Below are 15,846 nucleotides of genomic sequence, written 5' to 3'. Positions count from 1 at the left end.
AGCTTCTTTTTTCTTCTTTTTCCTCATTTATTATTTAATATTCTAAATTATTTATATTTTTTAACAACATGTCTGTGAAGGAGCGCGTCCCAGACTCAGAAGTAGTTTCCTAGAGGTGCTCTTTGGATGGAACTATTATATAATAAAAAGAATCTCCAAGTCACTCGCTTTTAAAAGTTAAAACGCCTTTATTCCAAGCCCGTGGCCATGTTAACCTTTTAAAACTCATGTACAAGCCTTAAAAAAAGAGAGTGTCTTGGAGATTCTTTATAACTATTTATATTTTTTATTTTATATAGGCTATATATATAAGAATAAAAACATTTTGCTTTTATTGTGAAGCCGTGACCACAGGAAACAATGAGGTCACCAGTGATCAATAGCTGTCACAATAATGATCCACCATCAATTTAATGACTCCCTTTGACTCCATTAACGACTTCATCTCCACAAACAACAGGAAGAAGCAGTTCAATGAAGGTGCAGTGACAGCGATGGTGTCATCAGGAGCTGGATCAGGATGTTTCATACCTTCTTTTCCACCAAGCTGGCATTCTTCAGAATTTTATTCTACAATAGTTTTACAACAAACTGCTGATTTCTCTGATGAAACGTGATGTTTTAAACAGGTAGAGGACATATTTTTTTCTCATGGCACAATTCAATCGGATCACAAAATAAAACTTTGACTCCCGTTCACTTACATGGAGACTTTTTCCGAGTTGAGGTCCCATGGCGACGTTACTTCCTGCTTCCACTTAGGCTCTCTATTACACCAGGGGCTGGGGGCGGGGTTACCTGACCAACAGGACCATCAATCAATAATTATCACGTTTGTTTAACTGCTAATTGATGCACAGCTGAAGCTTAATAGCTGAGCTAAAGAACGGCTAACATTCAAAACGTAGGCGCCGTTCACTTTGACCGGTTTCAGACCAAGAATTAAAGGTCCAGTGTGTAATAATTGTCAAGGTTCATTGGCAAAATCTGAATATACTACCCATGAATATATTAGTATTGTATATGTAGCGGATGTGCACTCACTCCACCCATAAAAGACACTAACCAACCCACCAAGTGGTTGTTAACCTCTTGGCGAAGAGGTTAGCATCGTTGCCTCCGGTGCGGGAGGTCGTGGAATCGAACCCCACCTAGGGCAGGCCGTGAGAAACACAACGCAGAGGGCCAGATATGACATCGGCTACATATAATCGCTATAAAATACATTTTGTTTGGTTTTCGTAGCCTTATAATTATTCTTTTATAGCAAGGGTTTTGCTATAGAGAGCGTTGCCATCTTGTGCCACCATGTTTGTACGGCAACCTGAAGGGAAAATCCAGACAGTCAGAGAGCACGTTTCAAGAGTTTCACATTCATAAATAAACCAACTAAGAAGAAGGAGCAGACAAAGAGCAGACATATGGTAAAATGGTTTTTAGATCTTCACCTCATTGCTCCATGCTCCTGAAATACTCCCAGTCGTCACAGTCCTGGTAAACTAGTTTTGTCCTCGAAGGACAAAGGAGTGAACGCTGCAAACTAGAATCTGAACGCTGGATGTAACGGTTTTTTTTTTTAAGTATATTTTTTGGCTTTTTGCCTTTTATTTGATAGACAGTCAGAGATAGACAGGAAAGGGGGAGGCAGAGAGAGGGGGAATGACATGCAGCAAAGGTCTGCCCGATGCGGGACTCGAACCGGGGACGCCTGCGTTGAGGACTGTAGCCTCCACATGGGGCGGCCGCTTTAACCACTGCGCCACGCACCGCCCTGGATGTAACGGTTTTATCTCCATTTTACACACTGGACCTTTAATAACTAGCACCAGGTTGGTAGGTGGAAAAGCAGTCATGTGCTTCTCTTTTTTTACCTAGCTGCTTCTTCAGTCGGCCATCTTTGTCGTGTTGTGTGATGTGATGGCGGTGGTGAGGCGGAGCGATGATGATGTCGTCGGGTCATGTGATGCGATGTGATGTAATCAGACAGCGTCAGCCTGTTTTAGTTTTTTTCTGTCACTTTATTTCATTTTCTGTTATAAAACCACAGAAGCACAAACATCTACAGTCGGTGGTTTAATGTGACGGAGCTTCAACAGAACGAGCAGGACCGCTAATGCTAATGCTAATGCTATGCTAATGCTAATGCTAACCAGGCACGTCACAGGAGGAGGAGTACAAAAGTAAAAAGGCTTCACATCAAAGCAGATGAGAATGAAGCGAACGGGGGGGGAACAGGAGGAGATGATGTCATGTATGTCGTTAGAGGCGGGGCAATTAGGGCAGTGGGTGGAGTTTAGTTTGTGTCGTCGTTGTCGTCGTTGTCCTGGAAACTCTCGTCTCGTCTTTCTCTCACATTTACGTCATCGAGGTCACATGATGCTGCAGCACTTACACAGCTGCTTCTCCTTCTTCACCTCCACCGCCGTTTCCCCGTTACTCGCTGGCGCCGCCGCCGCCGTCGCCGCCGCCGCCGCCGCCGCCAACGGTTTGGCGGACGACGACAACGACGACGGCGGAAGTGGATCGGTGGAGGCGGAGGTGGAGGTGGATTCGGGGGGAAGCGGTGATGACGCCGTCTTGGCCGCTGCTGCTGCTGTTGCTAAGCGACCGGCGTTCTTCTCCTCCTTCTCCTCTTCCTCCTCCTTCTTCTTCCCGTTTCCCACCGACACCGGCGACGGCGTTTTGCCGTTGGCGCCGTCCTCGATGACGACGAGCTCGGCCGTCACCGTGCCCTGCAGCCCCAGCACCCGCTTGGTCTCCGCCTCGTCCTCCACGCTCTGGTATCCCATAAACACCATGGTAACGGGGTTCTCGGCGCTCGCCTCGGCCATGTTGCTCGGCTCGGCGGCGCCACCGCCACCGTTTGGTTTGTTGGTCTCCAGTCCCACGATCTCGCCGGTGACGCGTTGGGGCTCGGACGACGGCGGCGGCTGCTGCTGCTTCTCGGGCACCGTCACCATGACGACCTCCTCCTCCTCCTCCTGGACCTCCGCCGAAGGGAGCGAGGTCACCGTGGTGACCGCCTGCGACATCATCGACGCCTCGTCGGCCTTGTGGATGAGCTCCTCGACCTCGGTGGAGCTGAGCAGGTGGACGTCCTCGCCGTTCATCTCGTGGACGACTGAGAGACAGAGACAGAGACAGGATCAGTCCAGACTAGAGATGTCACAATTACTTGTTTTCACAATTAATCGCGGTATTAAACGCCACAATTAATTGATCGTAAAGATTCCTAAATACCGTCACTTTCCAAAAAAAGATTATGTCTGAACCGTGTCGGCAGATGTGCTCCAAAGTGAAGGTAAATGCACAGATTCTGGTCCATTTACCTAACGTAGCATTGAATTGGTAGGAATTTAAATTCTAGAGTGTCATTTGTAATCAAAAAAAAAAGATTTAAATTAACTTAAAGGTTGACTATGTAGAAATACAAGAAAAACAACAGAAAAAGAATTCCAGCAGTCGATTGCCAGACCGTTGCTAGGTAAAACGGGCCGTTGCTAGGGACTCCGCTCTGAACAGAGGACAGCAGAGGAGGAGAGCTAAGCAGGATATTTACCTTATGTTTCATTTTTACCGTCATTAACAGCATAATAAATGACTTGTAGCTTGTTACAGGGAGAGTGGAGGCTCTCTGCCTTCCACACCGCTGCTGCTCAGAGCCTCAGAGCCTCCGCTGTCACTGCTCTCGTCAAGTTGGAAAAAAAAAAAAAAAGGAGCTCCGTGGCACCGAAAGTCCGCGACGATAAACGTGCTTATGACAGATAAGACTACACAAATACACCCATCCTAACAAGTATATGATAATCCATTGATCCACCGATTGATTATTAAAAAGGCTTGGTTGAAAACATGACCGGGAGGAGGCAGGAAAACAGCGGAGAACTGAGCCACATGTCGGCTACAGGCAGGTACGAATGTAAACAGAACGTTGAGAGAAAGTCATTGTCGAGCCCGTCAAAAAAATTAAAAATAATAATTCAGACTAAAAAAAATGTTTTTATGGAAAAGCAATACTTTCATTCTGTACCCCTCTAAAGGCCCCATGGGTGTATTATTTTTGAAAAAATATAGCTTTTAATAAATATTCTACATATTCAACCTTTAAACATTTGGTATCGATGACAATTAATGACTTGAAAATTTCAAACACTTTACCTGGCGGATTAATAATTGGTTATATATTAATAGATATTTAAAATATTTTATAATTAGTAATTTTTTTTTAACTATATTTGATTTTACACATTAATGGTGTTGTGAAATTACTTAATGCATAATAATCGTGATAATCGTAGTACCGTGATTATTTCTCTGACAATAATCGTACCAAAAAAATCTATTATCGTGACATCCCTAGTCCAGACGGATGATGTCACCGCATACCAGAGTGATGTCATAACACAACCCGGTGATGTCACTGCGTATACCCAGGGCCGTTGTATAGGGGGGAAAGGTGATGATAATTCTAGGGGCCCAGCGCCCAGTAGGGCCCACAAAAACCCCCAGTAGTCTAATCTTTGTATGACTGATTTATTCTGCACAAGACCCTGACTAATAGTCATAGTAATGCTGCATTAGCATCAAAAAAAGTAGGCTAAATAAAAAATGATAATACGTAGTCTAAGAAAAAAAAAAAGGAAAAGTCAGGGGTTAGGGGCCCACTTTCATATTCTTTCAGGGGGCCCAGAATTCCTAGCAACGGCCCTGTGTATACCAGAGTGATGTCGCTGTATCCACCACTTTATTTTCCCATGATCCATTGCGTCACACCACAACGGAAGTCGGTTTTCAACTTCCGTTTCACTCCGTAGTAGCATTCTAGCGAGCGGCTAACTGGTAGCGTTAGCCACCGGTGTAGGTACCAAATGGCTCCGGGCTGCCAAAACCGTTTTGACTAATCTGATGTTTGTTAAGTCTTGATGAATTTCCTTCGGGATTAATAAAGTATTTATCTATCTATCTATCATCTATAAAACAAATTATTGAACAAACATTACTATTTCTGTGTGCACGTTTTTGTAATTAGTCATGGTTATCGTAGTTGTTAGCTTTGCTGCTGCTGACAGCTAACAGCAGCAGCTAAGCTAACACCAGGACGTCAGCTGTTAAAACCCTCCCGTTGTCGGACACGACATGAAACTACTCCAGTTAGCTCAGTCATGTTGGAACTAGGATATCCGCTGGAAAAATTTATTTTTTTCATGGGCCGTTTATAGAGTTATTTAAGACACTGCTAACGGCTAACAGCTAACAGATAGCCCAGCTAATCTAAAATGTTTGTTCAACAATTCGTTTTATAGACTTCATAAACATCAGAGTAGTCGCAACGGTGACGTGAAAATGTGACATAGTTAAAACCTCGTCCGTATTGTTCTCATTAAAATGACGTGGTGATTATAAATAAAGTCATCACGGCCGATGTCTATCAACAATATAGTAACAGTGACAGCAGTGGAATCGAGTGTCATGGCGACACCCAGCGTCATTCTCCGGAAAGTGGTGGATACCAGAGTTATGTCATAACACACCACGGTGATGTCACACTGTACCACAGTGATGTCACCATGTACCAAAGTGATGTCACAGTGTTAAAAGTGATGTCACAGTGTTAAAAGTGATGTCACAGTGAGCTGTGGTTTCACTTTAAGAGAAGTCACTTCACTGTCTCTCTGTTCGCCTGAGAAACTTCCTGAAACTTTCCCTCAACAGTAGCAGCAGGTGACGTCTCGTAAAGCCAGCTGTCTGTTTGTTTGTTTGTTTGTTTGTTTGTTTGTTTGTTTGTTTGTTTGTTTGTTTGTTTGTTTGTTTGTTTGTTTTTAACGGCTGCCGTCACCTTTCTGCTCGTCCTCGTAAACTTTGACCCCCTGGTGAGAGAGGTCGACAGGAAGTGTGGTGTTAGTGGACAGGACCCGGGTTTCCCCCGTCAGCCTGTCCCTCTCTACCTTAATCTCCACCGAGTACATGGCTGTGGTTAGACACACACACACACACACACACACACACACATAAAACATGCACACAAAACACACACACAACATGAAAAAACAATATGAGACAGGAACAAACAGATGTTAGAGGACAGACGTTAGACAGTTGTTACAGATGTTAAACTACAGTGACGCTGAGTAAAAAAACCATGAACTTAAAGGAGAATTCCGGTCATTTTTGACCCTTAAATCGTTGTCCTGATGCAAAAAACGCGACTAAAATTGATGCAGGCAAACCGGAGTTACACCATGGCTACCCGGCGCTAGCGATAGCCACAACGCTAACCTATGGGGGCAATTTTTTCAACACTCAGAAAACAATCAAATATCTATGGTACATGACTGGAATCCTTAGAGACATCACTGAACTCATATAGTGTACAGTTATACTGAGTATAAACAGTAAACTTTGTGTTTTTGCATGTAGCCACTCACCTCAGATAGCCGAACTCTGAAACATCCTGGAAAGACATTACTATCCCATCACAGAGCGCCTGCTCTCCCCGCCACAGAAACTAACACTTTCTCCTTGTTGTGATGATTTCTTTACAAAAATAAACGGTCGCAGACATTTTGGACATTACCACTGCACTGCTCCACCGTTTATTGTTGTAAAGAAATCATCACAACAAGGACAAAGTGTTATTTCTGTGGCGGGGAGAGCAGGCGCTCTGCGATGGGATAGTAATGTCTTTCCAGGATGTTTCAGAGTTGGGCTATCTGAGGTGAGAGACTACCAAGGGGGCAGTTGTCGGTCTGAGAAGTGAAGCTCACTTCCACGTTCAACAAACTGCAATCCCCTCTTCTTCCTCTGGGGGCTGGTGTCAGAAAGCAGCATTCTCCATAGACCCCCATGTTAAAATCGCCGACTTTACATCCTCAGTAAACATGTTAAAAGCCTGGTGTCAGAAAGTTTTTTCGTCTCAATCGATAGTTTCTACCCCCGCACACACTCTGAGGGGGGTGAATTTTTTCTTAACTCTACCGTTTTACTGTTATTAGGTTAAAACTCTGGCCAATTAGGGCGCGGAAACGTTGAGTGACAGGTCCAAGCAGCTCCGTGGACAGCTGCTTGGAGGCCAGTGGGCGGGTTCTCGGCCGGCCAATCCAACATGGCGCTGTTCAGGCCGCCATGTTGGAGTCACAGAAACGACTCCCCAAAACCAATGGGGGACGTCACGGACGCTACGTCCATTCTTTTTACAGTCTATGGTGACTACATGCAAAAACACAAAGTTTATACTGTTTATACTCTACACTATATGAGTTCAGTGGTACACAGTGGTTCATGTACCAGAGATATTTGATTGTTTTCTGAGTGTTTGTTGTGGTTGAAAGAATTGCCCCCATACTTTAGCGTTGTCGCTATCCCTATGCTCTGGGTAGCCATGGTAACTCCGGTTTGCCTGCATCAACTTTAGTCGCGTTTTTTGCTCCCCCCAACACCGGGTGACCAACAGGACAACGATTTAGGGGTCAAAAATGGCCGGAATTCTCCTTTAAACTCCTCTTGATGATGTCATCTTCTCTAATCTTTGGTTATTGATTAGATATTGAATCGGTGAAACCGTGAGAGAGGGTCAGAGCTGTGCACCTGGACTCTGACTCACCTCTCTTCATCTCCTCCGTCGTGTCTCTCGGTTTGTTCATTCGAGGACTTTTGTGAACTTTGACCTCTGCAAAGGCTCATGGGACAAAAAGGAGGCGGGGCAAAGAGTGTGAGGTCATCACACACAGCACTCAGCATCACACTGTAATCTGGTTCACGTAATCCGATTACACAGATACGTGACTTCAACTATCTAGTGTGCCAATATAACCAGACTGGTTTAATCCCACTGCTGCAGTATGGAAACTACTTCTGTAATCTGATTACTCTGATCACTGATCCTATTACTCCAGTGTGAGTACTTCTATGCCCAGTACAGTAGTATCTGACCTCTGTAATCTGAATACTGCAGTCTTCTAATGATAATCTGATTACTGTAATCTGATTACTGCAGTCTTCTAATCATAATCTGATTACTGTAATCTAGGGGTGTGACGATACACTCATCTCATGAGAACGAGACGAGACGAGATTTTATGAAAACTATACAATGACAAAATATATGACTGGACCAACAGACTTTTATTTAACCGAACTGCACCTGCATTTTATTATAACTCTTCTCATGCATAATGTAAGCATGCACTTTTAATAAACTTCTTCTTACACAAATTGAAACTAAAACTAAAATGTATAAAAGTTAGAATAAAATAAATAAAATAAAATATTCCTTTCTTTTTTTCAAGTGCAAACAATGTTATGTGCAATATGTTTCCTCTAGGGTTTTTTTACGTAGTGGCTAAACCGAGTCGAGTAGAGTTATAACTGTGTAGTGGAAAGGGTGCAAAGTATTGGTAAATGGTAACCCTGTTTTTTACATTGTTTTAACATAAAAAAATAAAAAAATCTCGCGAGACAGATTTTTCTCGTGGCACAAGATCTCGTCACACCCCTACTGTAATCTGATCACTGATCCTATTACTCCAACGTGACTACTTCCCTGTCAAATCCAGTGGAAACTGACCACTATAATCTGATTACTGCAGTTTTATGATCATAATCTGATTACTGTAATCTGATTACTAGCCCATTACTCCAACGTGACTACTTCTCTGTCAAATCCAGTGGAAACTGCTTCTGTAATTGGATTACTGTTGTTTTATAATTATAATCTGAATACTGTAATCTGACTGGCGCAGTGTGACGTCTGTGACTGAACTACTGAAGCTACTGAATCCTTTATTTTGATTCTTAATCCAACACAACAGTTCTGCTCATTTTAATCTGATTACTTATCACAACAATCCGATAACTGTAATCTGATCATTGCAACACGACTGACCCAATCCAGTTACTGTAATCTGCCTACTGATGTGTTAACAGTAATCTGGTTACTGTAGTCTGATTACATCTGAGTCCGTCAGTCTCACCTTGGACTAGCTGACCTGTCGGTGCAGCTCGGTCCGGCTGACGGCCGCCGTGACCTTTGACCTCCACGACTGACCGGAGAGACACAGTGAGAGACACGGTTTGAGACGAACGACACAGAGACGGAGACGGAGAAAAATAAATGTTTTACCTTTAACTGGTCCCGACGTCACCTGGAGACGGAGAAACAGACGAACAGGAAGTTCAACTTCACAATAAAAGTCACTATTTATCAGCAGGAAACAGACTGAAGTCCTGATAGAGCCCCCTAGAGGCTGAAGTGTGCATTACAGCCACGATACGAACACCAGACAGTAGGGCTGGGACGATATGCTTTTCTCCCGATTCGATTCTTCTACGATTTTTTGGATGCCAATTCGATTTAAAGGGATAGTTCACCCTAGAATGATATTTCGCTCATTATCTACTCACCCTCAGCTCAAGGGCTGGAAGAAGTTTCAGATTCCTCCGTGGCTTCTCTGAGTTACAGGGGGTCTCGGCATAGCAGTGCATGTCCATATAACGGTTGCAAAGGGACACCGGAGCTCTTCGTAAAAAAACACACACAAAAAAACATCCAAATACCTCCATGATGCTCGTATGTAATGTCTGTCTTGTGCTGAAGCCCCAAATTGCGTAATTGTCCCGAAAAAAATTAAATAAGTCTATATTTTAAGCTTGTTTGTAGCGGAAGCTTCTCGAAGCTCCTCTTCCTGGTCCGTCCAAATCTCGCGTGATTTGCGCCGGCGTCAGCATGCGTCAGTGCGGTTACTGCGAATCACGCGAGATTTGGACGGACCAGGAAGAGGAGCTTCGAGAAGCTTCCGCTACAAACAAGCTTAAAATATAGACTTATTTAATTTTTTTCGGGACAATTACGCAATTTGGGGCTTCAGCACAAGACGGACATTACATACGAGCATCATGGAGGTATTTGGATGTTTTTTTGTGTGTGTTTTTTTACGAAGAGCTCCGGTGTCCCTTTGCAACCGTTATATGGACATGCACTGCTATGCCGAGACCCCCTGTAACTCAGAGAAGCCACGGAGGAATCTGAAACTTCTTCCAGCCCTTAGTCAACATGAGGGTGAGTAGATAATGAGCGAAATATCATTCTAGGGTGAACTATCCCTTTAAATTGCGATTCTACGATATTGCCAATTTTCTCGATTTTTAGTCAGGCTTCTGAAACCTTTCTGACAAAATGAGATATAGACTGAGATAAACTGCTACATTTTAACATTTATCTGCACACAAATACTGTAGGAGCCTATAAATTAACATACTCCATTATAGAGTGAACTTAAACCCTTTTTCAAAACCTGGACTCTCTGTATGTAAAAAAGGCGAACAAATGCACATTGCACAATATAAAAAAAAAAGAAAAATAGATTTTTGAAAAAAAAAATCAATTTAAAAATCGTCAAAAAAAAATCACGATACTTATGTGAATCAATTTTTTCTCCCACCCCTACCAGACAGTACCAACTGTAATCTGATTACTGTCACCTAACGATGAGCAGCGTTACAAACACAGAAACTGTCGGCTTGTAAGTGTGTGTGTGTGTGTGTTTACACTCACTGTGGTCTGTGTTATAGTCTGACACATGGCTCCAGTCTCGAGATTGACCAGCTCCCGCTCCAACCTGCAACACACACACACACATACACACACACACACACACACACACACACACACATAGAAGACACACATGCAACACGAAACAACAAAACACACAGAGTGATAAGTAAAATATCATGTTGATGGTTTTGTCCAGACGAGATGAGTTCAAGGTCAAGGCCACGTTTAAACAATCTAGGTTGACCAAGGTGCTTTACATAAAATAAATAGCAATAAAATACTAGGATACATTTAAAAAAAGAAAAGAAAAGAAAAGAAAATATACAATTTCAACAAAGGGAGAGATAAATTCAAACATTCAGCGCACAAAAACAACCCCAGGAGTTTTGTCTCACAGAGGTCTAACCCTTGCAGAGATAGATATGAACATCATCAGCATAACAATGAAAAGGCACATTGTGTTTTTGCAGAGAGACAAGGCAGCAACATGCACAATGAAAATAATAAAACTATTAGAGCAGATCGGACCTGTTGATGGTCTCCTCCAGGCTCTTGGTCTTGGCCTCGTCCTGCTCCAGTTTTCTATTGACTTCATCCTGTTCCTGTCCGTCCAGCAGCCAGCGCTCTCTCAACGCCTTGGACTGAACACAGTGTAAGTATTACAGATACCAGATAGATAGATAGATAGATAGATAGATAGATAGATAGATAGATAGATAGATAGATAGATAGATAGATAGATAGATAGATAGATAGATAGATAGATAGATAGATAGATAGATAGATAGATAGATAGATAGACAGACAGATCAGACCAGAATAAACAGGTAAATATAAAATATGCATCATAGAAATAATGAAGAATAAGTAAAAGTGCGAGTACTCAAAATCTTACAAAGAATATTAGATTTATTTTTAGTCAAAATGTCATTTCTAGTCAAAACAAATCTCATTATACTTTAAATAAGACTCACTGCATTAATTAAAAAGTAGACATTTTCTTTTTACTTCTTTCAAGCATGTTTTCACTGAATCTGATAATTGAGCAAGTTTTTCTCTCTTATTACAAGCACAAAAAACTTGCTTTCACTGTCAGATTTTGTAAAAACAAGTGAAGGGTCTCAGCACACCTGAAGATGCAGGTGCGTAGGAGGAGGGCATAACCCAAAGTACAGAGTTCAGAAGAAGCTCCCGCACACTGTCTCACTCTCAATTAATTTATTAAAGCAACGTTTCGGTCACAACTGTGACCTTCATCAGGCACTGTCAGATTTTGTGAAAATTTGTTTGAAACAAGTGAAATTTATCTAAAAACAAGTTATTTTTTAGGTTATGAGTCTTATTTTAAGTAGAAAGAGATTAGTTTTGACTAGAAATTAGACATTTTGACAAGAAATAAGATAAATATTCTTGGAGTTTTTGCAGTGTGTGTCTGTTACCTTCAGGTGCTGCAGAGCTCTTCTGTCGTCCTCCAGCTGCCGCTTCTTGTTTTCAATCTCTGTCTGCCACTTCCTCTTCTCCTGAGGCATGATGGGAAGTGAAGTCAGACAGAAACAGAAACAGTTAAAGAACTTACATCACGTCCATCCTCCTTTCTCTCTGTCTGACCCTTGTGCCGGCAGCACGGCCGAATTTCTCCCCTGGGAGACAAATAAAGTTGACTTTGACTTTGACTTTCAGCTGCTCACAGGATTTAACCTCAGACTCTGATGAGCAGTTACAGCAGCTGCCTGGTGTTGCTCTTGATTTCTAGGGATACTTTTTACTTTTTCAGCTTTAACAGTCCTGTGATTCACCTGGACTCACGTTAGTTACCTTCAGAAAAACACTTTAATTTAACTGTTAACTGAACATTTACACGCTGGACACACAGTCTTCCTCTCATACAATAGTGAGTGCAGAGGTCTGAGGCAGAGCAGGATGATCGAGTTACCGAGAAACACACAGGAAGAAGATAAGAGTGTGTGTGTGTGTGTGTGTGTGTGTGTGTGTGTGTGTGCATGCATGTGTGTGTGTGTGTGTGTGTATGAATCAATAAGTGCATTAGTGCAGAAGCTGTGTTTCAGACGGAGCTCTCAGACTTTCAGGGTGTGTCTCTGCTGCTGAAATCCACTGCTGCAAAGATCATGTTTCAAGTGTGTGTGACTCTGACTGTGCATGTGTGAGTTTGTGTGTGATCACACATACTGTATCTCTGCATACATGTGTGTATTTATATACATGTGTTGGTGTTGTGTTCACCGACAGTCGGTAAAGCGGACTCACTGCGATGAGCTGCAGTCGATCGTCCTGACAGAGAGCCTGACTCACCCTGAGAGGAGGAAACACAGAAACACACGTGTCATGGTTCAGATTCAGAGAGTCAGACTGTTAACGTGCAACAAAATACACAAACTACAGACTAAATACTGACAGACCAAAGACTGACAGATGGACAGACTACAAACAGACTACAGCCCAAAGACTGACAGACTAGACTGACAGACTAGACTGACAGTCTCAAGGTTGTTACCAACTGCCTAAAGCTAAAAGGAGGCTATGCGAAGACCAGTGTTGTATCGATCAGCGGCATCATGGAGTGCACTGCCAGGTAGGGGTGGGAGAAAAAATCGATTCACATAGATATCGCGATATCTTTTTTGACGATTTTTAAATCGATTTTTTTTTTCAAAAATCGATTTTTTTTTTTTTGAAAAAACATTTTTTTTTGAATTTTTGAAATTTTTTTTTTTTGAATTTTTTTAAATATTGTGCAATGTGTATTTGTTAGCCTCTTTTACATACAGAGAGTACAGGCTTTGAAAAGGGTTTAAGTTCATTTTATAATGGAGTATGTTAATTTATAGGCTCCTACAGTGTTTGTGTGCAGATAAATGTTAAAAATGCGACTAAAAATCGAGAGAATCGGCAATATCGTAGAATCGCAATTTAAATCGAATCGGCATCCAAAAAATCGTAGAAGAATCGAATCGGGAGAAAAGCATATCGTCCCAGCCCTACTGCCAGGACACAATACCAAAGAAAAAACAAAGTTAGTTTTTTCCCCAGAGGTAGAAAAGGCACGTGTTAAAGATGCACATAAGGAGCGCATACAAATACACACACATACACACTCAGAGATAATGTTGATGAATTAGATTATTATTTCTGTTTCATTTTTAAAAAAAAAACCTGATTTCACTCTATTGTTATCACATCTCTGATTGTTGCTGCTGTGGTTGTTGTTAGTTTTTTTTTTTTCCCTTTTTCCTTTCATTCTATGTGATTTTATGGGTGGAACCCAGGAAGATTAGTGGCTGTGCAGCTGCTAATGGGGATCCAAATAAAGTAAACTAATAAACAGACTAAAGACCGACAGACCAAAGACTGACAGACCAAAGACTGACAGACTACAGACTGACAGACTGACAGACTAAAGACTGACGGACCAAAGACTGACAGACAACAGACCAAAGACTGACAGACTAAAACTGACAGACTACAGACTAAAGACTGACAGATTTACAGACTAAAGACTGACAGACTACAGAACAAAGACTGACAGATTTACAGACTAGACTGACAGACTACAGACTACAGACTGACAGACCAAAGACTGACAGACTACAGACTGACAGACTACAGACTAAAGACTGACAGATTAAAGACTGACAGAATAAAGACTGACAGACTGACAGACCGAAGACTGACAGACCAAAGACTGACAGATTAAAGACTGACGGACTAAAGATCGACAGACCAAAGACTGACAGACTACAGATTGACAGACCAAAGACTGACAGACTAAAGACTGACAGACCAAAGACTGACAGATTAAAGACTGACAGAATAAAGACTGACAGACTACAGACCGAAGACTGACAGACCAAAGACTGACAGACCAAAGACTGACAGACTACAGACCGAAGACTGACAGACCAAAGACTGACAGATTAAAGACTGACGGACTAAAGATCGACAGACCAAAGACTGACAGATTAAAGACTGACAGATTAAAGACTGACAGAATAAAGACTGACAGACTACAGACCAAAGACTGACAGACTAAAGACTGACAGACTAAAGACTGACAGACTGACAGACTACAGACTGACAGACTACAGACTAAAGACTGACAGACTACAGACTAAAGACTGACAGACTACAGAATAAAGACTGACAGATTAAAGACTGACAGACTGACAGACTACAGACTGACAGACTACAGACTAAAGACTGACAGACTACAGACTAAAGACTGACAGACTACAGACTAAAGACTGACAGACTACAGACTAAAGACTGACAGACTACAGACTGACAGACTACAGACTGACAGACTACAGACTAAAGACTGACAGACTACAGACTAAAGACTGACAGACTACAGACTGACAGACTACAGACTGACACACTAAAGACCGACAGATTAAAGACTACAGATTGACAGACTACAGACTGACGGACTACAGACTGACAGACCAAAGACTGACAGACTAAAGAGTGACAGACTAAAGACTGACAGACTACAGACCAAAGACTGACAGACTAAAGACTGACAGACTAAAGACTGACAGACTGACAGACTACAGACTGACAGACTACAGACTAAAGACTGACAGACTACAGACTAAAGACTGACAGACTACAGAATAAAGACTGACAGATTAAAGACTGACAGACTGACAGACTACAGACTGACAGACTACAGACTAAAGACTGACAGACTACAGACTAAAGACTGACAGACTACAGACTAAAGACTGACAGACTACAGACTGACAGACTACAGACTGACACACTAAAGACCGACAGATTAAAGACTACAGATTGACAGACTACAGACTGACGGACTACAGACTGACAGACCAAAGACTGACAGATTAAAGACTGACAGATTAAAGACTACAGACTGACAGACTCACAGACAGACTACAAACTACAGACTGACAGACCAAAGACTAAATACTGACAGACTGACAGACTAAAGACCAAAGACTGACAGAATAAAGACTGACTGATTGACAGACTGCAGTCTCTGATGAGTCAGTCTTGACAGATTGGAAGCCCATAACCTCGAGGCCCATTATGACCTCATATTCTGACAGAGAAACAACCAATGAGGACTCTCCAGTACGCAGCCAGTCGACCAATGGTGTAGCTCCATCACTCAGCCCTGAGGCCCTCTGAGGCCTATCAGCTGAGACCTACTGACCTACTGACCCAACACCACTGACTGCTCCACTTTAAACCTGCAGCACTGACCAGAGGTGAACTGGACTGAACTGGTTCTGATCCTCTTGGGACAGCGTCAGTGG

The 15,846-nt window shown here is 42.4% G+C and overlaps 1 protein-coding gene across 1 annotated transcript in view; it reads right to left on the bottom strand.

The window, feature by feature from the left end:
- Positions 1 to 2,369: 2,369 nt before the first annotated feature.
- palm1a (paralemmin 1a) overlaps positions 2,370 to 15,846 on the bottom strand; it is a 16,780-nt gene continuing 3,303 nt past the window's right edge. Inside the window, exons 2-11 of the mRNA XM_085773178.1 lie at positions 12,815 to 12,860; positions 11,989 to 12,069; positions 11,078 to 11,190; positions 10,550 to 10,613; positions 9,119 to 9,140; positions 8,970 to 9,038; positions 7,601 to 7,675; positions 5,837 to 5,968; positions 2,967 to 3,121; positions 2,370 to 2,930 (exon numbers count right to left, since the gene is read on the bottom strand). Of these exons, the coding sequence (XP_085629304.1) occupies positions 2,370 to 2,930; positions 2,967 to 3,121; positions 5,837 to 5,968; positions 7,601 to 7,675; positions 8,970 to 9,038; positions 9,119 to 9,140; positions 10,550 to 10,613; positions 11,078 to 11,190; positions 11,989 to 12,069; positions 12,815 to 12,860 (1,318 nt within the window). The remainder of the gene's footprint in view (positions 2,931 to 2,966; positions 3,122 to 5,836; positions 5,969 to 7,600; positions 7,676 to 8,969; positions 9,039 to 9,118; positions 9,141 to 10,549; positions 10,614 to 11,077; positions 11,191 to 11,988; positions 12,070 to 12,814; positions 12,861 to 15,846) is intronic.

Source organism: Trachurus japonicus, chromosome 4 (genome assembly GCF_045865225.1).
Source record: "Trachurus japonicus isolate A0001 chromosome 4, Traja_1.0".
Classification (NCBI taxonomy): domain Eukaryota; kingdom Metazoa; phylum Chordata; class Actinopteri; order Carangiformes; family Carangidae; genus Trachurus; species Trachurus japonicus.
This window is presented reverse-complemented; position numbering and strand designations above follow the sequence as displayed.